Source organism: Rousettus aegyptiacus, unplaced genomic scaffold (genome assembly GCF_014176215.1).
Source record: "Rousettus aegyptiacus isolate mRouAeg1 unplaced genomic scaffold, mRouAeg1.p scaffold_m13_p_7, whole genome shotgun sequence".
Taxonomy (NCBI): Eukaryota; Metazoa; Chordata; class Mammalia; order Chiroptera; family Pteropodidae; genus Rousettus; species Rousettus aegyptiacus.
Window position 1 is genome coordinate 85,182,936 of NW_023416310.1, and position 23,338 is coordinate 85,206,273.

General features: G+C 42.2%; 1 protein-coding gene across 3 annotated transcripts in view; it reads right to left on the reverse strand.

Annotated features, from left to right (window-relative positions):
* Positions 1 to 315: 315 nt before the first annotated feature.
* ITK (IL2 inducible T cell kinase) overlaps positions 316 to 23,338 on the reverse strand; it is a 49,620-nt gene continuing 26,597 nt past the window's right edge. The window contains exons 7-18 of one of the 3 annotated variants that reach the window (XM_016167106.2): positions 20,992 to 21,057; positions 19,625 to 19,679; positions 13,229 to 13,311; positions 11,255 to 11,388; positions 10,801 to 10,875; positions 9,037 to 9,208; positions 8,424 to 8,640; positions 7,400 to 7,464; positions 7,192 to 7,310; positions 5,907 to 6,004; positions 4,308 to 4,465; positions 316 to 2,822 (exon numbers count right to left, since the gene is read on the reverse strand). In XM_016167106.2, coding sequence (XP_016022592.1) covers positions 4,325 to 4,465; positions 5,907 to 6,004; positions 7,192 to 7,310; positions 7,400 to 7,464; positions 8,424 to 8,640; positions 9,037 to 9,208; positions 10,801 to 10,875; positions 11,255 to 11,388; positions 13,229 to 13,311; positions 19,625 to 19,679; positions 20,992 to 21,057 — 1,225 coding nt within the window. In that variant the 3' untranslated portion in view covers positions 316 to 2,822; positions 4,308 to 4,324. The other 2 variants (XM_016167107.2, XM_016167105.2) reach the window with 2 other exon arrangements.

Sequence of the window (23,338 nt, forward strand, 5' to 3'; positions counted from 1 at the left end):
GCCGTGCTGTTATTTCTGGTCCAGGGACCACACCGTGACCAGCAAGGGTCTAAGACGTTTCCCCTGATATCACTCTTGTTTATATGCCCGCCTTCCCAATCACACCTGCCATTTCTTACACATTTCTGTAGCACTCAGCACAGCATATCATCCAAACATAAGTAGCATTTGAAATGTACTTGTTGAACAAATGTTGAGCGACATAGAGTCTTTACTTGTCTATGGGACATGAAACCATGTAACCACTTTTATTTACGGAAAATTTTTGTTGTTAGACATTTGGATATATATGGAACTCAGATCATACACACCATAGTTACAAAATCGTACAACTTTACTTGCTGGGCCCTATCTTTAACTTTGTGTGCTTTACAAAGGGTGAGATGTTTGTAACATTTTAATTGTGAACACTAGCAACGACTGTACACTAATAAATATTCAGTCTATGCATATATACATAGTCTCAAAAGGTACAAAAGGCAAAACCTATAAAATGTATCTGGAATTGAAACTTTCTATAAGGGAATTCCCTGTGACCACATGGCACCATTTTCAAAATGAGAGGGGATGGAGGGAGGACAGGCGGGAAGCCCATTTTGCAGGATAGGACATTGGGAGGTGAATTATCAACATGCATTCAGTTAAGGCCCCAGCGAATCTGAGCTTGGACAAGATAATGGCATGTAAGAGAGAGTTTTCTAAACCAGACTGCAGAAATCAGTCAATCCTGATGTTTTCCTTCTAGGCTGGATGGTTCAGAAATCTGTAGTTAAAGTTTCCAGAAGAGAAGTACAAAATGTGAGAAAGTACACAGGGCTGACTTTAGATAAGTTGAATAAGATCATCTTCTGTCTTGAGGCTCTCAGTTTTGCAATAATTATAGCTAAAAGTTATGCATCTGACTCTCTGGCCGGTCCAAATATCACATTATTTAGAAAAAGCTGATTGCAATGGCATCCAATAATCTCTCCTAAAGTTTTATCTGAACACTGCGGGAAAATTAACTCTCTCTCACATCAGGGAGTGCTCTTCTCCACTGAGTGTTCAAGAAGACTGCAGCCAGCTCAAAGTTGGAATGATAATTAAAGGAAGCATGTATACTTCTGCAGGAGAATTTTCCAAGCTGCTTTGAAGCTCTCCTATAAATCCTTCGTGAGGCAGGACTCTGGTGGGTTGGGTGAATCAAAGGGTTAATTAACTGAGTGAGCTCAAACTCATTACCCCTGACAAAGGGGAGGCTAGAGATGAGTAAAGAGAGTGCTATAGCACCAACCACAGTGGTCTGCGTGGGAGCAGTATTACTTGCTGGTGGCGCTTTGTTGATGTCTTTGTTGGTTTTTCTCTGCCTTTCCCCTCTGCTGTGCTTCTCTCCTCTGCAACCCCTTTCATCTTCAGTAAAAGGCAGTGTTGCACAGGAATAAAGAAACTGCACTGGAGTCAGGCAGCTGTGGGCTAGACTCCAGCTCTATACTGCTAGCTCTGTCGCTTCTGGGAGGTGTCCTGGATTTTTAAAGCCTCTGTTTCACTAACTGTATAATGGGAGTACTGATACTATCTCACGGGGTTGATGTGAATGCAGGGTAAGCTCAGCAAATATTCACTTTGAATATTTAAGCGCTCGATCAACAGTAGGCATTCTTGTGCATCTCAGGAGCCCCCCACTCAGTGCCTGACTCAGTGCCTGACTCAGTTTCCATGCAGATTGTTCCTCTCCTCAAATTTTGGGAGACTTAAAGTCTCAACCTTAGAGTTGCAAATCTCTAGGGCTTAATTAAACAAGCTTCGATTTCTCTGCAAGGCTACACTGCCCAACACGATGCTGCCCTCTCTTGATGAGGGTAACAGAGTGCGGAGAGGGGCCTGATCTCTAGAAGGGGTGGAGGTGATGACAGAGTCCTCAGGGTCGGTGTTCAGAAGGAACCACGTCCTCCTGGGATGCCTCCGGAAGCATTCTGTGCAGAAGTGAAGGCATAGTCACCTGCCTGGCTTAACACATCAGAGTGGTAACAGCCTAAGGCCTTTGTACCTGTTGGTTCCCTATCATCAGAAGCCCTCTTTCTGCCTGGACACCAGATACCCAACTCTCCAACCGTGGGATTGAAATTATTCATCTGAGTCCATCGTGCTCCCTTCAAGGAGAGAGGTGGCAGCATACTCTGAGTAAAACCTCATACAGCCGCTTCTCAGAATATCCGGCCTCTGCTGTGAGCAGCTGTTCCATCATCCTCTATGGCAGGAAGCTGTGGCTGACAGCATCATGGCAGAGCTTACTCTTTTTGTCCTTAACTCACAGTGTTCCTTGAAGAAGAGTCGTGCTCTTTGCTCCTCTTGCCCCGTATCCTGGGATTCTGTGTTGTCAGGTGGCATAAAAGGTCCTTTGACTATGAATTTTATATCCGTGTTTAAAATGATAATAAAAATAATCATCCAGGGGCCCTACCCCATCTCTCCCTTTCTCTAAGAAGTGCAAGAAATGTTGCCTGAAAGCTGTCAGATGGAGGTTTATGCACCACGCAAGATAAGAGGCTGGAGGGAGGGTGGAGACATCGCTGCCGCTCTCCCAGTTCATTGGCTGAGCCTCCTGCCTGTGGCCCGGGGCCAGCTTCTGTCAGGGTGCTGCCTCCCTGGCAGCTCAGGGGCTGGCGCCACAGGCTGGCTTTCTCTGGGGAGTCCTGGGCTGGTGGCAGCTTTTAATGCTCTATGGAGGGAGGACTTCCTGCCCCCACTGAGGACCTGCAGCTGAGTCTTTGCTAGAGTCCCGATTCTGCGATTTCACCAAGTTGACTCAAGAGTCTGGAGAAAGGCGGCCGGTCTTCTGGTTTCTAGAGAGGAAAGAAAAGATAGATTATGAGTTCTTTGTATGTGTGTGTCCTAGCCAGTTCCAATGCAAAGAAGGAATCAAGAGCCGTAGCCTCTGCTGACTTGGTACATCCAGACAATGCCATACTATTTGGTGACAAAAAGAAATTATCAAACTACGAAACACACATGGAGGAATCTTAAATGCATACTGTTAAGTGAAAGAATCTAATCCGAAAAGATTATATACCATATAATTTTAATTATACGACATTCTAGAAAAGACAAAACTTGGACAATAAAGGGGTCAATAGTTGCTAAGGATTCCAGGAGCAGAGAGGAAAGTGGATTTCGGGGCAGTGAAACTATTCTGTATGATACCATAATGGTAGAAATATGATATCATATGTTTGTCAAAACTCAGAACTGTACAACACAAAGAATAAACCCTAACATAAACTATGGACTTCAGTAAATACTAAGGTATCAATTGTGGTTGATTAATGGCAACCCATGTTCTACACTAATGCAAAATGTGATTAATAGCGGAGGAAGGTATATGGGAACTCTGTGCTACTTGCTCAATTTGGCTATAAACCTAAAACTTATAAAAAATAAAGTCTATTAATTTTTAAAAAAATAAATAAAAGGGTAAAAGGAAGCAGTGCTAAATAAATGTCAGCCATCATAATTATTATAGTATTTAATTCTTGTAAAGTGCTCTTGTTTATGTCTTTATCGTTTGTTTCTTTATTTTTGATTATGAATGATCTACGAACTTAAGATTTATGAACTTACAAATCAACCATTACTTATTTCTCTTACCAGTAAGAGAGAGGAGGTTTAGATAGAGAATTGTCCAAGATTAATGATTAAGAAATGGCAAAGCTGAGACAAAGCTGAAGAATTCGATACTTCTCCAGTTCTACCTTGTCTCCCTTTGATGATCTGAATTTGTATTAACTCCCTATTTCAGCAACATTCAGCTGTGGTTTCCATTCAGAATTTCCTAAGTCACCAAAAGACTTCTAAGATGCTCGCCGATGCACGGCCTGCAACCCAAGCATGGGACAACAGAGACACCTGGGAGGCTGCAGCGCAACTGGCACCTCATTCTAAACTGCTGAATGAATAACATGAACTTTCTGAGTCATTTTACTATTTCCACAGCACAAGTGAACTTCTGATCCCCAGAAGTACATGCAATGGCTCTATGATTTTCTCAGAAAATTGATGTATCAACATAGGCTTCGCCCCATCCCCCCACGCCTTTTCCTTCTGACAATAGGTTGATGGCTTCAACATCGTGTGGCAAATCAAATGATGTCTAAGGTCACTGCCAGCTCTTTTAGGGGTGGAGGACCTCTCTGGTTAATAGATGCTCAAGGTCACCTTCTTGCTATTCTATTTTATTCATCGTTTCTGCCTCATTCTTTAAAAAGGTTCCTTGTTCTAGGGAAGGGGGAAGACCGTGAAGCTGTAGATTATACAACCTTTCCTTTACTGACCTCTTTCCAGCAATGATTCATGATCTGGTAGACGTGTGGGGAGGCCAGACGGGGCTTGTATAACCGAAATCCAGTAGTGATGTCTTCCACCACCTCTGAGTTGCTTCGGTTTTCATATGGGATTTTGCCTTCGCTGAAGACTTCCCACATGAGCACACCTATGAGCAATGGTGAGTGCAGCACAGCTAATGATGAAGTTCACAAATAGCAAACAAACAAACCTATGTCTAGGAATCTCAGGCTCCCTGGCATGAAGATGTATTAGGTGTATTAGGCTGCTACTATTTCTAAAAAACAGAGATTCCCCAACTTTTCCAGTGGTGGAGAACATTCAAGCTCAGCCCTTCGTTATATGTAACCCTTCAATGATCTGAATTCTACCACTAGAACTTGCAGGGACATAAACTCGAATGTCTACAGATGATGTAAATGAGTGGAGGGGCTGAGGTGTGTCATAACGGGGGCTAGTGAGGACCGTGGAACGCTGCAGATGAAAAGTTCTGTCTTAAGGAGAGAACTGCAATTTAGCTCCAGCCAACGCAGGGCACATGGCAACAAGGGCTCGGGATTGCCACATCTTCTCATTTGGAAAATGAAGTCACAAATGGAGAGCTTTAAAACACAACCTCAATTGGATTTAAAAATACTGTGTAAATCAAGCAAAACACATCTTTAGGTGTCTTATTTTTGACCTCTAATTTAATCTCTTTTTCTCTTCTGCGCAAAGTACAGATGTCACAGCTAGCCTTATTGTGTGCTAATACAGTCATAGGATGTCAGCGTGGGAAGAGAATTTGCAGATCACCTAACCTGGTGGTTTTCCAAATGGTTTTCCAAGCATATGCCAGACAACTTTAGGGCAGTATTTTGCAAAGTATGATCTCTAAAATATCTGAGTAAATATGACCTCAGAAGTTTGTTCAAATAGTAGGTCCTGGGCCCCAAGCCCAGAGCACTGGATTGGACCCTCAGAGGTGCCTCAGGAGTTTTAGAAATTCAGGATCTAACTAAATAAGACTAGTTAGCACCCCCAAGATGCCAGGATTTCTAGTGAGATTTCTTTGGAAAATGGGAGTCTCTGCTGCTCAAAGCTTGTTTGAAAACAATTTCTTCCATGACACTCTTGTAATGGACTGATGAGAAACTAAGTAAGGCCCAAAGAGATTACTTGACTTACTTAAAATAGCACAACTAATTAGGGCAAAACCTCAAGCTACATGACAAAGTTCAGGGGCCTTCAGAAAGGCATCAAGCTCTCGGATCATCCGGATTCTGTTTCTCAGGATTGCCACCTCAGTTTTCTCTCTCTTTCTACTCTGCTTCCGTCAGTCAGTCTCATCTTTGGACACTCTAGAGGACACATCCTGGGCAGGAATGGGCATTAGTTCAACTGTCTAATTATAACATGTAGCAGAAAATTCCCAGGTTGACAACTTATGGCAGAAAAAAACCCTATTTAGAATTCGTAGGCAAATGTGCCAAAGTGGTCACAGCAGCAAACATCTCTTTGTGGGTCCCCTGGCTTGGTGCAATGTGACCAGCTGTAACACCTCTAGAAACTGGCCACGTGTCAACCCTGCCCTTCCTAGTTATACGCACTGGGGGAAGGAGAATCTTCTGAGGTCGCTCTAGTGCAGCTTTATTTCTTCCGGGTTCATTCTGGAACTTAAATTTGGCTAACAAAGTCGTAGCCAGGCCTGTTGAATAGGGGGACTGTTTTAAGGAACAGTTCAGGACTCAAAGTAAACAAACTGCTTGGGTGTTGTAAATGGATATTCAAAAACATTAGAAAAGACTTTAAAACTAGCTCTTCTCCTAAGAGATTTAATGAGTCAGCTTCTCCCTAGTTTCTACCACTAGTCAATACACTTGGCAGACCTTCCCTTCATACAGAATGGCAGAGTCAAACTCCCACCTGTCCCTGTCCAAAGCATGATTCTTCTTACAACCTAAATCACAGAGGTGATCTTCGTATGCCATGACGAATCCGGCAAGACTATTTGGTACTTCCTACCACAACAACATCATTCATTTCGCCTTTCATTCATGCCCACTTGAATTTATTAGAACGTCTAATTCCTCCTCGTGGCCTGCCTCCTTCATCGCCTGCCGCTCTCCCAATTAGACAGTGTCCCCCTTCTCTTTGGGCACACCAAGATTTTGCATGTGCTGGTTCCTCTGTCAGGGCTGCGGTTCCCTGGATCTTCAAATGGGGACAGAGTTTTCTCATCATTTAGGTCTCTGCTCAAGAGGCACCTCCTTACTGAGGCTTTCCTAGATCATTCTATTTAAGACACACCCTCCCTGCATCCCAGCACTATCTCATTACTGTTTTGTTTTATTCATAGCACTTACTTATCACTACCTGACTTATCTTGTAGACAGATCTATTAGCTTGTTTACATGATTGTTATCTGTCTCCCCTAAAATTTAGCTCCAAGAGAACAGGAGTCTTTCCTACCTTATCCAGCACTATATTGTGAGCACTTAGACTAGCTCTTGGCATATAGTAGATGCTCAATACATTGCTGTTGAACGAATGAGTAAATATTTATTGAGGGTGTGAGAATATAATATTGGACAAAATATGGTCCCTGGCCTCAAGCAACTCATATTCTAACCTCTCGACAACTCTAGCTTTTGGTCTCACACCAGTTGTCACCGGAATCCTAAGTTTCCACTCTTATTTTTACACACTGCCATTTCAAAGGTCTCCAAGAACAAAAACAGTCATGAGGAACCCTTCACACTTTGCAGAGCTGTTATTACACACACACCACCGGTGGGATTCCCTCACGCTCTGGAGATCAGGGCACGTAGAGCTGGCCCTGCAGATGGCCCACAGTCCCAGATCACGTGGGTGTGGGGCCAGAACGACACTCACCAAATGACCACACATCCGACTTGCTGCTATAGCGACTGAAAGAGAAGACTTCTGGGGATGCCCACTTCACTGGGAATTTGGTGCCTGTGGAACTGGTGTACTGATCATCAAGGACGAACCTTAAGAGAGAGTGGAGAGAGAATGTCCAAATGTTCTGGGGGCCTGAGTCCCGTTCTTGAGACTGTGCCAGCACCACATCCCTTATTACCTTGTCATCCCAAAGTCCGACACCTTGATGACTTGGTTTTCTCCCACTAAACAATTTCGGGCAGCCTGGAGAGGAGATAGGCCAACAGAAAGGAGAATGAAACTGTAATCAGTAATTAAGGTGTCGCCTATAATCACTGTCCTTTGCTTTTCCATGTGCTGTTGTACGAGGGCACTGAGGAGCTTTACAAACATTAATTAAACTTCACAAGCACCAGATGGAACTTAGCTAGGAAGCTGAATGTGTAAGATCCTTTATCAGGATGAGTAAGTTTCGTCTTTTATTCATTCCCAGGATGCTAATTAGAGGAGAAATCTATGGTGTTGTCTAACCAATGATATGCTCTAATGCAACCTGATGCGATCAAAAAAAAAAAAATGTTAACATTAGGGATGATAGGAAGAAACTGTTGCCCATTTGACTAAAATAAGAATGTTTTGAGGTTGCTAATCATCTTACTATTTTTCGATAGGGAGACTACCTGGTCCCTAATTAGTATCATAGAATGTTTTATTAGAAAACCCCCTAGTAATAAAAGACTCCAGCTAGTCTCAAATTTTAATGTGCCTACAATCCCATAGGGGACATGTTAAAATGAATATTTCTGAGCCCTAAAGCCCAGAGATTCTGAGGATGGTTTTAGGATCTCCCCAGTGTGATTCCGGTAAATGCTTGGATAACACTTTGAGGAAAACTGCTTGCCTATTTCTCTCATTTTCCCAGGAGGAAACAGAGGCACAGAGAGGTGAAGAAGAGGCTGTTACTTTCATTTAGGGAAAGTGTAAACGAAATCTGAGAGGGAAAAAGTTAGAGGCGGGGCTGTGATCTGAGTCCTCCTGGAACGCTTTCCCCCTGGGACATCATCCCAAAGTGCGTGGAGGAAGGAAGAAGCTGAGAGGGAGAGGGACATGGACTGTGACCAGTTCTCGACTAATGCATTCCCGGTGTTGCTAGTTCCTCATTGCAGAGGCCGTGCCCTTGCATCCTGGACCTGCAGGTGGCTGTCCTGCACCCTCCTACCTACCAGGTCTCTGTGGATGACACACGCCTCTTCCAGGTAGGCCATGCCCTCACACACGTCCAGGCACATGCCCAGCAGGGTCTCTGCCACAAAGAGCCCCCGCTGGCTGCGCAGGTAATCCGACAGGCAGCCGTGCTCCATGAACTCAAACACCAGGCAGATGGGGGCCTGCTCTAGGCACACACCGTACAGCTGGACCAGTTTGGGGTGAGAGAGTTTCCTGGAGGAAGAAGACAAGGAATGAGATGGTCCAAACTCAGTCTCCCCAAAATGCATCCCTCTCCCCATAAATAAAAATCTGTCATTTTAGCTGAGACCTAAAGGATAGCAGGGAGTCAGCTAGTGTGGGTGAGGACAAGTGGAGGCCAGTGTGTCTGGCACATCATGAGCCCAAGGAGAGATGGGTAGGACGTGAGATTGGGGAGCAGGCAGGGCCTGACCGTAACAGGTCTTGTAGACCATGTGAGGAGTATGATTTTATTCTTCACGCCACAGGGAGCCATTGCTGGATTTGAGGAGGGATGTGGCATGACTTGGCATCAGAGTGGTATTAAAGACCACAGCACAGGATACCCTCCCTGAGGTGTCGTTGCATACCCTTGTTCAGGGCACTCACATCATGACTTCGGCCTCCTCTATGAAGTCCTCTTCTGACATAGCCCCTTCCTGAATGGTTTTGATGGCCACCTTGTCCTTGTTGAGCCAGTAGCCAAGATGCACCAACCCGAATTGCCCGCTGCCAATCTCTTGCACAAAAGTGAGCTCTGAGGGATCAATCACCCATTTCCCTGGAGGTGAGAGAGAGGGTTTTCCAGGGTTGACAAGCAGTAGATACAAGGTAGAAGGATACCAGGAGATTGTATACTTTACATAGAAGGTTAGCCTATGGTTAATATAACCCAAAGATGGCATATGGGATAAGCCCTAGATTTAGAACTATCACAGAGAGATAAAATTATTATCTTTTTTCCAAATGATATGCATTTAAAACCATGAAAAATGTATGCGGGGGAGAGTACATGGAAAGAGGAAGGAGGGTGGCATTAATCAAGATATAAAGAAAGTAAATGAAAAGTTGCTTGTAAGGTCCCAACCATTTTCTATATCTGATTGAAAATTTTTAGTTGCCATTTTTCATGCAGAGCAAATTTCATATGAGCAGACCATGCACTCATTCATTTACCCATCGAGAGTTGTGTACACAGCACTCTGCTAGCTTAGCAGGGGTAGGAGTAAGGAGGTGGAGTCCAAGAGGACAGGTACAGAGGTATCGGCTAGCACAGTGTCTGGCACATGGCAGCTCTCGATAAATGTTCGATAAACAGATAACAGGGCTCTAAATCTCCAGCTTCACACTGACAAAATGAGTGGTTCATAAAATAATCTCTGAGTTCCCATCCAGGATAGACACACTAAGATTCTGGTTATGAGAATTACCTTATTTTTCTAAGGAGGCTAAGGAGGCATTTTCCTTTCCTGGTATTTGGTCGAGTACCACAAACAGCTTGGTTTTTACCTCTTTGAGGCAGAGACTCAACAGAAAACTACTGAGTACCTACTGTGTGCCAGATATGGTGCTGGTTAGGGATGCGGGCCCATGGCAAGTAAAATATTACCCTCTGACCACTTGTGTCAAAATCACCTAGAGCACTCATTTAGAATGCAACTACCAGGACTCCACCAGCAGGGGTAGTTTTGGTAAGTATTGGGGTGGGTCCAGGAGTCAACACTGTTAATAAACATCCTGGACGACTTTGATGCACACTGAAGTTTGAGAACCACCAGTCTGGGAGACACCAAATAAAAATCACACAGCCTTCTCAACAGGCACAGTTTGGACCAGGGGATACAAACCCATTGCCTCTGAATTCCAGGCAAATAATTACAAGTGGGTGATTGTAGTTTCATAGGATAAGAAGGAATAGGACCTGTGGCACTAGAGATGTATGCCTCACCTAAAAACATTTTTTAAAAATTAGCACTGTGTTATGCAAACAAACACTTCTAGATGTTATCGGCTTACAGCTCTTGCAATAGACCCATATCCAACAAACTAGATGATACGGAAGTTCTAGAGGATAAGTGGGAATATAGTGATAACAGCATTTAGAAGAGTGCTTTGTACAGAGTAAGTGCTCAATAAACACTTCATCGATGAACTCTTAACTAAGACCAGTGGACATTGATTCGGCCTAGATATACCTCTCTGTAACTGTTCATTTGTACACACTATCCATCTCCAGATACACAGTGTACCTGTTCTAAGGGTCATTTTAACTCTGAGGAAGAGTTTCATGAAAAGTCCACTCAGATTTGCCCCAGACCTTTAGAGACATGAGTTTTAGTGCATATTTATAACATTCCTGAATGCACTGCTCACCGTATCTCAGCCCTGCTGTGACCGGGGCCTTCTGCCTCCAGGAACAAACCGGATAGCGGAGTCGAGTGACCAGGCCTGGGTTGATTCAAAAGCGAGAGGCTATTGTTAAAACTTTACTGCAGCAACTATCCAAGTTAAATCACCAGGGGAAAAATATAAACCAATGAAAAAGCTGCTTTTATTCCGAAAACAAATCTCACAGCCCAATCACTGAGATTACTCCCTCTCTGAGAAGTCATAATCTCATGTGGGCAGGTGGTGAAATCCCACGTTTTCAACAGCGAAATTGCTAATGGAAAACATTTAATACAATCACACATTTGGCATCCTTTTCTATTTGTCTATTTAGTTATTATTTAAGGTCAGCTTGTCTGACATGAAGAAACCAGGTGGGCGTTTGCCACTTTTCTCCGAGTTCCTGTGTGAGGCTCCCATCTTGTCTCCTAGAACTCACCTCCTCCGTTGTGTTGGTGATAATTGATGAGGAGAGGGATGGAATCAAACACGTACTTTTCAGCCACATAGTATCGCTTGGGATTGTCATTCGTTTCTTTGATGTGATAGTGCTTTATACAGGGGTTGTTCTCACTTAAACGAATGAAACATAAATGCAGTGATTATGGAGAAGCAACGTTTAGACACAAAAATGTCAATCTGGTATCAGATTCCTATTAGCTTTGTTTTTTACCCTCTCATGAGGACGGCAGATATATTTCAACCTGTGTCAGTCTTGACAGGTTGGCCCTGGGTGTTGTATTAAGGACTCTGAGGTTATATCTGGACCCAATTAGAGTCAGTGCTGTGATGTTTCTTCCAAAAACCACAAAATGGGGAATCGTCTCATATGTGCTACATGTTTGCCTTCTCTGCTCTATGGATTTAACTAATTACCAGTGTATGTTAAGGAAGAATCTCGGGCCTCTTCATACTTATTTGAGTTTTCCCTGCCAAGAGTTAACACAGCATCCCTGACTGCTGTCCTTAGAAAGGACTGCTTCGAGGTCGGCCCTTGGCTGCCATCTGAGAACTTGGATTTTGGGAGCGTTCTCATCATTTTCTAACCAATAAGGGTGGCTCCCTGTGCTCAGATGGTTTGTATAAACAATGTGGTTTATGCTCAACGCCTGCTTTTCTTCTGGGAGTCTGTAATTTTGCTATGTGCTAGGCAGAGGCTGCCTACGTGGCCAGCCCCTGATGAAACCCTTGAGCAGAGTGTCTCCAGAGCTTCCCTGGTAGATGCCACCTCACCCCTGTTGTCGTAACTTGTTCCAGGAGGAGTTAAGCATGTCCTGTGTGACTCCACTGGGAGAGGCCCCTGAGAAGCTTGCGTTTGATTTCTTCTGCGTTTGGCCCATGCGCCTTTCTCCCTTGCTAGTTTTGCTCCGTATCCTTTCACTGGAATAAATCTCAGCCTGGGGTACAGCTATATGCTGAGTGCTGTGTGTCTTCCTAGTGAATCACCGAACTCAGGGCTAGACTTGGGGAACCCCAAAACAGCTTTATTTCTTACTCCTCATCCCGCCTTATGGAGTTGCGGGTCACTCTGGCCACTGTCCCCTGTGCAGGGCAGAGGCACGGCCCCTCTGTCACGGGCTCTGTATTCTTTCCCACCCCAGGACAGAACCCTTCCTTGTCAACACAACCCAGCCCTGCTCTTGCTCACATCCTTCGTCCTCCAACAAGTACTTCCTGGGGATCCCTTAATAATTACCTTTTCTCTCTTCTCTTAATCCTTCCTGGACTTCGGGCATTGCCAAACTGCTTAGTTCTTACGAAGTTTCTAATTAGAAGAGACCTTGAGACCTGGATAGGCTCTTGGACATTTTACAGAGGAGGAAACTGCGGTGGGGAGGGGGGCAGACGCGTGGGGAGGGTCCTGCCCGCTGGCCGGAGCGGCAATGGGGCTGGACCACTCTAGCTGCATTGCTTCGGGGACGTGCCAGAAGCTCTTCAAGTCTCAGTTTCTTCTGTGTGAAAGGAGCGGAGTAACACCTGCTCTGGGGCTTATTAGGGTTAGACGTGGTCTGTAAAGCTCTGGCACATCGTGACTCGGCAAATGGTAGGTCGCTTTATTAGCAAAGCCAGAACTAGAATTCATATCTTCTCATTTTTGGTCAGAAATGTCTTTTTATTATTCTATGCAATTAATTACAAACTCACCAGATACAGGGCCAGATATTTTATTTCTTTAGAGCTCTGCACTCAGGGATGCTAACTGGGAAGAGAACCTGGCATTCAATTCTGTCTATGTCACTTTCCAGCTAAGTGACTTCAGTTATGTCCTTAATCTCCCTGCCCTTTTTTTTTTTTTCTTTCTCAGAAGGGCCAGGGCAAACAGACCAGTGATTCCCAGAGACCCTTCTGTCTCTTGCTCTGTCTGATGTTGCTATGTCTACCGCCCTCCTCGCCCGCCTGGTTAGCGCCATACCTTACGATGGCCTTGGTGAAAACAGACACAGTGTACGTTCCTGGAGTCCTGGAATCTCGTACCATGAAGGCTCCTTCTTTGCCCTGGAATGGTGAGAAAGAGTGGAAGGTTAAAGGTCCCACAAAACCAGGCTCACGAAACCAGCTCCACCTGTCTGTGAAGGAAATACTATAGGCCCGCTTGGCTTAGAGCAGACTTTTGCAATAATGGTTACTATTTCATATATTCAATCAACGGGTATCTATTGAACTCTTACCATGGGTCAGAGACTCTTCTAGTAATGAGATAAGCAATGAATGAGGACACACAGGCACAAATTCTGTCCTCTTGGAGCTTATCACATACTGATTCGTTACAGATATTACCCAACCCTCACCACACACTACCATCTAAATGTTCCTCTCTTCAATGTCCTGGTGAGGACACTCAGTGCCAAAAGAGTTTACGTGACTTTCTTGTGACCTACAACCAGTAAGTGGCAGACCTGAGACTTGAACCTTGAACGTGGCATGTGAGCAAAGCCATGATCATTCTACTACTCCGTGAAGCCTCCATTCAGCAAATGTTAGAAGCCACGTCTCAATTCCCCCACAAGAACACCAAGCTTTCTGTCCTGGAAGCTTCATTAATTTCTTAATGAGAATATATATTTTCAGGCCCTTTCCCAAGTGCTGATTCTGCTGTCAGGAAAAAGGAGAAAGAACATGAAGCCACTGGTGGCATGAGGAAAGTGGAGAGAGGGAAAGTCCCCAAAATGTTCCCTTCCTTCCTCCTGACAATTTTACTAGCACTGACGAAATTAGTACATGCAAATGGATATAACAGTTTATTCGTTCCTGCTGGGGACTTTAAAATTTTAGCTCTGTTTTGAGTACTTCATGTCTAATGCTCTCTTCCCACCTCGCTGTAAATCTGTGCTGGGAATATTTGCAAAATCTATTATTACGATTCATTTAACTTAGACATAGTGAGGGCCTTAAGTGAAGGCCAAAGAGTGACAGGTACCTCATGTAGTGGGCATACACTTGTAGTATGTTGAACAAAGTATATACGATTTAGAACAACACAAGCCCCTTCATCACCCTCTCCCAAAGATGGGTTGTCTGTACATAAAAATAATATGGATGGCCTTGCTAATTGTTTGAATCCTAGGATCTCAGGGTTAGAAAGGACCACATAAAGAGTAGCCCAGGGTAATCCCAACTTCAGCACACTAATGTTTTGGATCCACAACTCTGCATTGTAGGCGACTATTCTGAGCTTTACAGGATGCTCAGAAGCATCCTTGGCATCTAATGACTGGATGCCAGACATTGTCAACTGTTCCCTGGAAGATAAAACCATCCTTGGTTGGGAACCACTGAGCTGGCCTAAGTCCCTAAACCTCTGTGTCCCAAACTTCATCAATTATCACAATTATCTGAACAATCTAAAATGCAAAAAAAGACAAAACATCAATAGCAAACAGCTGACCATGCTCCACCTCATACCTATGCACTTAGAATCTCCAGGACTGAGACCTTGGTACCTGAAATTTTTACAAACTTAACACGTGATTCTTGCAGACATCCAAGTTTGGTCTTTGCTGACTCTGCTGAACATGCAGCTCTTACTTATAACAGTCCTGATAAATAATCTCTGTCTCTCACAACATCACTAACAGTTAGAAAGCTCATCCTTGCATGGAAAACATAACCTGCTTCTCTAACTTGGCCCTAAACCTGCAGCCTGTGTATGGGGCGGGTGGGGGGCATTTGGCCCTTAAATCATTGTGCATTCTTGACAAACCTATAGTTTACCACATAAATTTTACAAAACTCCCAAATTGTTCGTATCTCTGCTGGGAGTTTCAAGAGTCTATTTTGAAATTTGAGGTGGGGTGGAAGGTGAGGGAATTGGGTAAAGGTGGTCAAAAGGTACAAATTTCTGGTCATAAGGTAAGTAAGTTCTGGGATGTGATGTACAGCATGGTGACTATAGTTAATGACACTATGATGTATATTTGAAAGTTGCTAAGAGAGTAGATCTTAAAAGTTCCCATTATAAGAAAAAAAAATTGTAATTATGTCTGGGGATAGTGTTAAATAAACTTATCGTGATAATCAGTTTGCAATATATACATATATCGAATCATTATGTTGATCAATGACATTGTACAAACTTGTGCAAACTTGTACAATGTTAAGTGTTAATTTTATCTCCACCAAACTGGTTTAAAAAGAGACAGAAAGAAACTTTAAGTCGAAACCTCTGTTCAGCCATGGCAACCCTTTCCCAACACAGCGATCGTGGCCAGCCCTAGCTGCTGCCTGAAATGGGGAAGAATCTGGAAAAAGGCAGAAAGCTTCTGCATTATCTTTTTTTAAGGTGTCCTGAAACAGTCCCAGGATTCTGTCTTTGTACACACAGAATTTACTTTATTAATTTTGTGTTTCATGAATTGTATTTTTTCAGTTCAAGAAAATGAGTTATAAATCTTTCTGGAACAACAGTGTAAGCTTGCGCCTGCCATTAGCCTCCCACATTCTCTACAATGTGCTCTGTGCGGAATCTTTGGTGGGGCGAGGGCAGAAGAAAACAGAGTCTTATTTCCCGTTTCTCAGATGTGAATGTCAACTGTTTATCCAACAATATATGAAAAACCCTTTTCATGCTGCTTACAAATCATCCTTTAAAAAAAACTTGATTTTCCAAAAATTATATTTTTCCCTCTTTGGGGGTCAGTATTTTTCTGAAGTAAAAGTGATTTTCGTGGTGTCGAAGGTCCAAGATTATTTCATTAAATTTTTAAAAATAGCTTTTGCAGCAGCGTTTATGTAACACGAAATTCTCTCATTTTAGGTGTGCAGTTCAATGATTTTTAGTAAATTTACAAAGTTGTACAACCGTCACCACGACCTAATTTTACAGCATTTCTGTCACTTTGAAAAGATACCCTGGTCCCATTGGCACCCCTGCTATACTAATACGCTTTCTGTCTCTATAGATTTGCCTGTTCTAGACGTTGCACATAAATGAAATCATATAATATGTGGTCTTTTGTGATTGGCTTCTTAACCGAGCATATCGTTTTCAAGGTTCACCCAACTTGCAGTATGCGTCAGTACTTCATGCCTTTTTGTGGTGGAATGAGCTCCATTGTATGGCTACACCACATTTTGGTAATCCATTCATCAGTGGCTGCACATTGGGTCATTTCCAATTTGGGGCTACTGCGAATAAGGAATTTGCGTCTGGCTTCTTTACCTCAACATCATGTTTGCGATATTCATCCACGTACTACATGTAGCATAAATGATCTTTAAAATTGCTTCCCTTTTGCCAAATAGTGAAGCATTTGCTCTTGTCTCATTGAAATGTGATGGGTTAAACTCAAGGCAGGAAGAAACAAAACTTCGACAGAGGCAGACTTCTAACTTATTCTAAAGGGGAAGAAACATAGACCAAAAAGGAAAAAAGAAAAAAGAAAAAAAAAAAGCCCAGAAGTGTACCAACTACCCTGCGAAGAGGGGAGTGTGAATGTCTCTTCTACCTAATTAAGAATGTCTTGTTATTGTTGTTATTCTTTCCAAAAAAGCCATTATTTCTTGGGGAAAAAGTATGTAATTCGAATAGGGCCCAGCTGTTAACAAGAGCAACTAATCTGAAGACAAGAGACAAAGGGGAGATATGGCTTGCAGTCAGCTCAGCTGCCATGGGAGGCATCGAGCTCTTCCTCCATCGTAGTTGCTCTGGGCGACGTTCAGTGATGATGACAGGAAACCGATTTGGGGTTGAGGCAGCCTAGGGTTCTGAGGAAAATGAGGCATCCAGCATGTGCCTCACCACTGACTTCCTGCAAGGGGCTCAGAGGAAGTCACAACCACCAAGAACATTGGAGCCTGAAGGGTCTTTGCTCACATCAGCACCATGCAAGGGGGCACTGACCTGCACAGTGCAGCTGGAGTGAGAGGGACCTTGCTCCCGTGGGACGTTATCACGTTCTCAATTTACCCTCTACTACTTTATCTAGGAAAACAAACAGGTAATAATAGAAAAAAAAATGTGCCAAGGAGGTAAAATATATGGATGGAAAATATAGGTATGGAAGAATACAACTTAACTCCTATATTCCCTTGTTGATTGTGTGTGTGTATGAGTGTGTGTGTGTGTGTGTGTGAGTGTGTGTGTGTGAGAGTGTGTGTGTGTGAGAAGGACCCCTACTCTAGTCTAAACTATGCCATTGATTCATGCTCGGAATTTGGCCCCACTTCAGTCACCTATAACAACAAAAGGAAGAACCAGATGTTCTTAAAAGGGAATTCTCACCTTAATTGTCTAGAATTCTGTGAGTTCCAGATATTTCCTGATTAAATGTATGAGCTTCAGTTTTTTCTACTGTAAAATGACCTTTGTAAGATTACCGGGAGAATTGAAATGCTGGAATATGATACCAGAACTACAGTGCTGTCACTGCCTCTATCATCACGTGCTATGGTATACCATCTGTCGGAAGTATTAACTCCACTGTCTGCCTTCATTTGGGACATGGTGACTGTGTTAGGAGTACCTTTCCATTTATGTGATTTAAAGATGATCTTGCAGAAGATAATCTCGACACACAGGGTAGGTTATTACAAAAAAGATAAACTAATAATTCATAGCCCTGTAACACTGCATTGTACTTTAAGAGTATCTGACACATAGCCACTCTATTCTGAAGACGCTACTTTTCTTCTCTTGAAACAAACCATTATTAGGTCAATATTGCCTCTTTAACTTAGAATTATGGAGATATGATAAATTGATGTGTTAGAAAAGGCTCCTGGTGAAATTCGGGTCACCCAATGGGTGTGATGCTGAAAGGTATGGAGTACTTGTGTGCAAGGAATTTACCCTTTACCTAAATGAATTAAGACAGAAAAGAACCTACTGAGATTGAAGTCAGAGTGAGAACAGTGTTGCTGGAGAGGTAATGATATTGTACTATAGGGTTCAAAGATAGGGAGAACCACATTCCCTCACTGGGGAGAGGGAAAGCATGAGAGGCTTCTTAGAGGAAGTGTTGTCTGAAGAATTGATAGGACACCATAAAAGAGGCTTTTCTGTGGTTCTCAAACTTAGGTAAGTCCCGGGATCACTTGGATGCCACCTCCAGAGGTTCTGATTGGTGAGGGTTCAAGTCCTGGAACTTGTATTTTTAAAAAGCTCCCTCAATAATGCTCATGATCAGGCAGGTTCTCATTTAGCATAGTTCTTAATTTAAAAACGTTGATTAAGCATTTGATGTATTCATTCATTCGACAAATATTTATTAAGCAACTACTTTGTCATAGGCACAGTTTTGGGCTCCTAGTTATAGCAGGAACATGATAAAGGGTTTCTATCCTACTGGAGAAATATGGGGCTGTACCTTGGGAGATTAGTTAATAAAAATAAAATAAATCCATTATTGGTTAATAAAAATGAGTCAATCCATATCTTCATAGTCCTATATTTGTTAGATAAGGAGACATTAAATACACCCATTAAACAACTCAGCTGTTGTTTCAAACACCATACGAAGGACCCACTGAAGTTTGTCCTTATATTACCTAAGGAGGCAGAGAGGATCTGGTAAAGCAGTTCAGAGTATTAGTGAGGAGGATGTTTTACCTGCCCAGCAAGCAGAATGTATTTGAGTGTCTCCCAAGAAATGCTGTAAAATAGGAATCATCTTTAGCTAGTCGTTAATACGGGCTGTTTTAAGTGTGCCACGGACAACACTTCATTTACTAATGTGTGATTTAAAATAATAAAACTGCATTTGTTTAAACTCTTTGAGAACCTGAGGCCCAGACGAAAGAAGAGATGTTCCTAAAGTCTCACGCTGAGCTGGTGACAGAACAGGGACCAGGACCCGGTACTCTTCCCGCTGCACCTTGCTTTCTCTCTCCTCGCCCCTCTCTCCCTTAATCCCAACGGCCCTGGGTGAGAAGCAGTCTTGCTGCAGATACACATGCTGCATGGCTTTCGAGAGCTGTTATATGAAAAATACGTTAAAACAAGTAGTGTGTTTCCTCAGCACTCACAGCTCGACCAGGCAGAATCTGAGTCATAGCCACCTCTGATCTAGCCAGAGAAGCAGGCAAGGAAGACAGCCCCGTGGCTCGCTGGGGTCAGCCATCACAGCTGGAAAGACCACCACGCCTGTGGCCACGGTCGCTTGTCAACCAAGGCCTTCGGCCCTCCCCAGGTTTCTCATCTCGTCTGCTTGTCCTGTAAATCCCCAGAATATTTTTACCAGACAAGAAAACCACTGAAAATCCAATATATATACTCACTGCTTTGGCTTAAACCACAGTACGGCTGGGAAAAAAAAAAACCCCAGCACAATTTATTTTATTTTAAGTCAAAAGGCAAGTTAAGGAGACTTACTGTGTCCAAAAGAAGTTTCTCAGCTTTGTCTCGGCTGATACTCTTATTGTACCACCTGAAAGCGGGAAAAGGTCATACGTCAATGACATTTTGAAAATGTTTATAATTTACATATAAGACATAATTAATGCCAGAAAATGATTTGGTCATTTTCTATTTCTACCAATGCTTTTAAACTCAAAAGCAAAGGTTCACATAACTGGTAAAATATTGATAATTGCCAAAGCTGGGTTTTGGGTTCCTTATATTCTTCTCTTTTGTGAAGGTTGGAAATTTTCTGTAATAAAATTTTGGAAAACATTTATCTTCTACTCCATTTCATAAGTCAGTGGGTGGTTATAAGTAGGACAATACTAGGGCAGCTATAAAAATTTAATGCAAATTTGAAAGCATAGCAAATATTCTTTTTAAATAATTGTAGTACTTTCCTCTTTAAAAGTGGTTTTCAAGGTCTTCTGTGAGGTGATTACATTATATTTATAATTTGGTGAAAAAAAAAAAAAGATGGTCAAGAAGAATATGAGTGATTTTTAAGGATGACATTTTGGGATGTTATTGTTAACACTTGAGTCATATCCTGGCCTCCCCGGCTACTTATTAGGTAAGAGGAGATAGAATCATCATCAGTTATCAATTAGTTTTGAACATTAATAAACCCAGGAGGAGAGAAGTCTGGGTGAGGAAGGAACACCAAGTATTAAACACGTTTGGCTCATGTAAAAGCTCTGATCAATTAGTAATGGTTCTTGTTAGTGAGAAGTGTTACTGAGACACTGAGTGTGCACATTGCTACCATGGTGCTATTGCTTCTGGGCCTTTTAGCAGCTGAGGCTAGGAAGTATGTGGACGTGGTGAGTTCTCTGTACACAGCAACTGGATTTTATCAAACATTAAGTAGTTCCATTAAAATTATATTCATGAGAACTCGCCTTCTACATGACAGCTTAACATAAACAACAGAAGCTAAGCAGAGATTTAATACCTATTTGTCTGCTGTTTTGGAATTAGAAGGATTAAAGCCTGCTTTTAATCAATTTGTATTTGATCCAGTGTTCATAGGGACTTTTTGCCTTCTCCAGCCAGATCGATATTCCCAGGATTCCCAGAAGAATTTTTTCCTTTTACAATCTGCGCAGGCATCTGAGGAGTACCCCTTTAATCAAAGGGCAGGTGAATACCTATACCCTCTCTCTTCTTTTATTTAAAGTGTTTCTCTACTGTTTATTTAGGGATCACAGTGTGGGGAGAAGAAAGTAGGTCAAGAAGAAAAAAACATCTGGTACTTTTATAATCAACCAATTATTTACTCCTAATCTAAAGAGGACTCCTTAGTACCATATTTTTGGAAAGTAAATAAAATATCTTACTCATATGTTTCCAGGTTATTTGGAGACTTTTCCACCAGATAACTGCTTGGTACATATCCTTCATGCCTGTTAAAAGGGAAATCAGGGTTTAGACTAATATAGGACCAATTTTCACATCTCTATTTTATAAGTTTAATCCACTAAAAGTCACTTAAAGATGGGAGAGTCTCACATTATTTGGCATTCATGAGAAGACATTTAAAAGTTTTAGAATAAAAGAGTTGCTAAAAGTGACTACAACCTGCTATCTGTTAAAGGCAATAGATTTCGCTACTAAAGCAGAAACCATAATAAATAAGACATGGCTATTTTACTTAAAAAGCTCTGCCCGATGCTCTCCTCATTGTGAAGTTTCCTCTACTGGAAAAAAAGGTTAATGTGCACTCTCTATTTTCTGTAAGGAAACATTTTTGTGTGTGTAATAACCAGTATTTTTTTCCACTTTAGAATTATTATTTTATAGTCAGGAAACCAAAATAATTAAAATATAAAAAATTACTTTCCAGCAGCGGGTACCAAAAGATGCTGCCGGTCAGCATTGTAAGTTTTAATTCGAGGCCCGATATTTTTTAATGAGAAAAAAGGATAACGTCATGCTGGATTTGGGAGTGGGAGTCTCTTTCGAACAGGAATAAGCATGACAACATACTTCACATTTGTGTGTAGCTTTGTCCTTTTCAAAGCACTTTCACACTTATTATCACATTTAATACATGAAAACAGTGTCCCTTCACCTGTAAAATGAGAAACCTAAACTAGGTTACACATAAAGATCCCCCTGACTTCGCCAATCAAAAGATGCCTGGAAGTTTCTTGCTCTTTACTCTGTAAAATGTTTTAATTATTGTGTAATAAGGCCATTTTTTTTTAAATTTAGTGATTATATTTAATGGGGAATGTGTAATCTATTTCACGAAATTGTTCTGAGGAGTGACAAATATGGACTGTCAAATATGGGCTGATTATCTCACTTCTTGTGCCCATGGCTGACACTGCTATGCTTTCTTTGGAGAATTGGGCATCCAGGCTCAGAATCACCCTTAACACAGTGCCTAGGGCAGTCCGTGCCAACTGATGGGAGTCAACTTGTTCTGAAATGTGCTATTTCATTTATCTCTCTCTCTTGGAACTCCTCTTAATTAAATGTTTTTGCCACACCCGATCTTTACAATTATATTCATATGTAAAATATTATTTTTGCTTTCAAATGGAATAACTGTGTTTTAATGTGCCCAAGCTGGGTTGTCTGCACAAATGATGATAATCCTCTTCACTTGCATGTGGATGCAGAATTTACAAAGCTCTTTCGCTTTCATCGGCTCATTAATTTTCTCGACATCCTGAGAGAGACAAAACAGATAGTATCATCTGCATTTTGCAGACAAGGAAATGGATTCACAGGGGTTGAGTGACTTTTCCAAAGCCATAAACATCAAGAGCAGCTGACACTAACACCCAACTCTTCTGTCTCGCCATCCTGTGTACTTTCCACTATACTGCACTATTACAAAGCAAACTGGGAAATTCCCATGTGCTGGTTGGCCTCTGGGGTGTCCTCTTCGAAGTCCTTTGAAGTGCACAGTTGAGTCTTTCCACAGGCCCCTGAATAAAGGGTACACTCTCATTTGGAGAAGTGAGACCCAGGAGAAGAAATTTCCTGGCACATCAGGTGTGCTAAATAAATGTCAGTTGATTGAAGGGATGAATTTCTGAGTAAGTTCCTCTGATGTTTGTAGAACCGGGCTCTCTTGAACCTGTTTCTGATAAGGCCTTCCCATAATAGGCAGAGAGAAGGTGATGAGCCCATCCTTGTTTGCCTCCAAGAGTCAAATAGAGAAGCCTGAGGTTTTGAACGAGGGGCTTTGGGCTCTATTCTCAGCAAGCAAGTGACACTGCCTCTCAGACCACAGATCTTGATCTGGTTGTATTTTATACCTCTCCCTCATTCACCCTACAGTGGAGTCGATGAGGCTTCTTAAAGAGAAGATGCCTTGAAAATGGAAGTTTTGGTGCATGTAAAAAGTAAAGCCTTAAAGAAACTTGTAACTCCTTTTTTTTTACTGATCAGATTGCGTGTGTGTGTGTGTGTGTGTGTGTGTGTGTGTGTGTGTCTGTTTAATGATATTTAGTGTGGCCACTCACATATGCTGTTGGTGAGAATGTAAATCCGACAACCTTTTTGAGAGACTTACCTATCAAAATTAAGATGTAACATACTCTGACTCAACAATTCCATAGTTAGAAATGTGAGATATATATTTTGTAAATAAAAATATGTTTTCAAATAATATATATATTTTTAATATATTTTTTCAAAAGATTGCCAATGAGCAATACAAGATCCTCA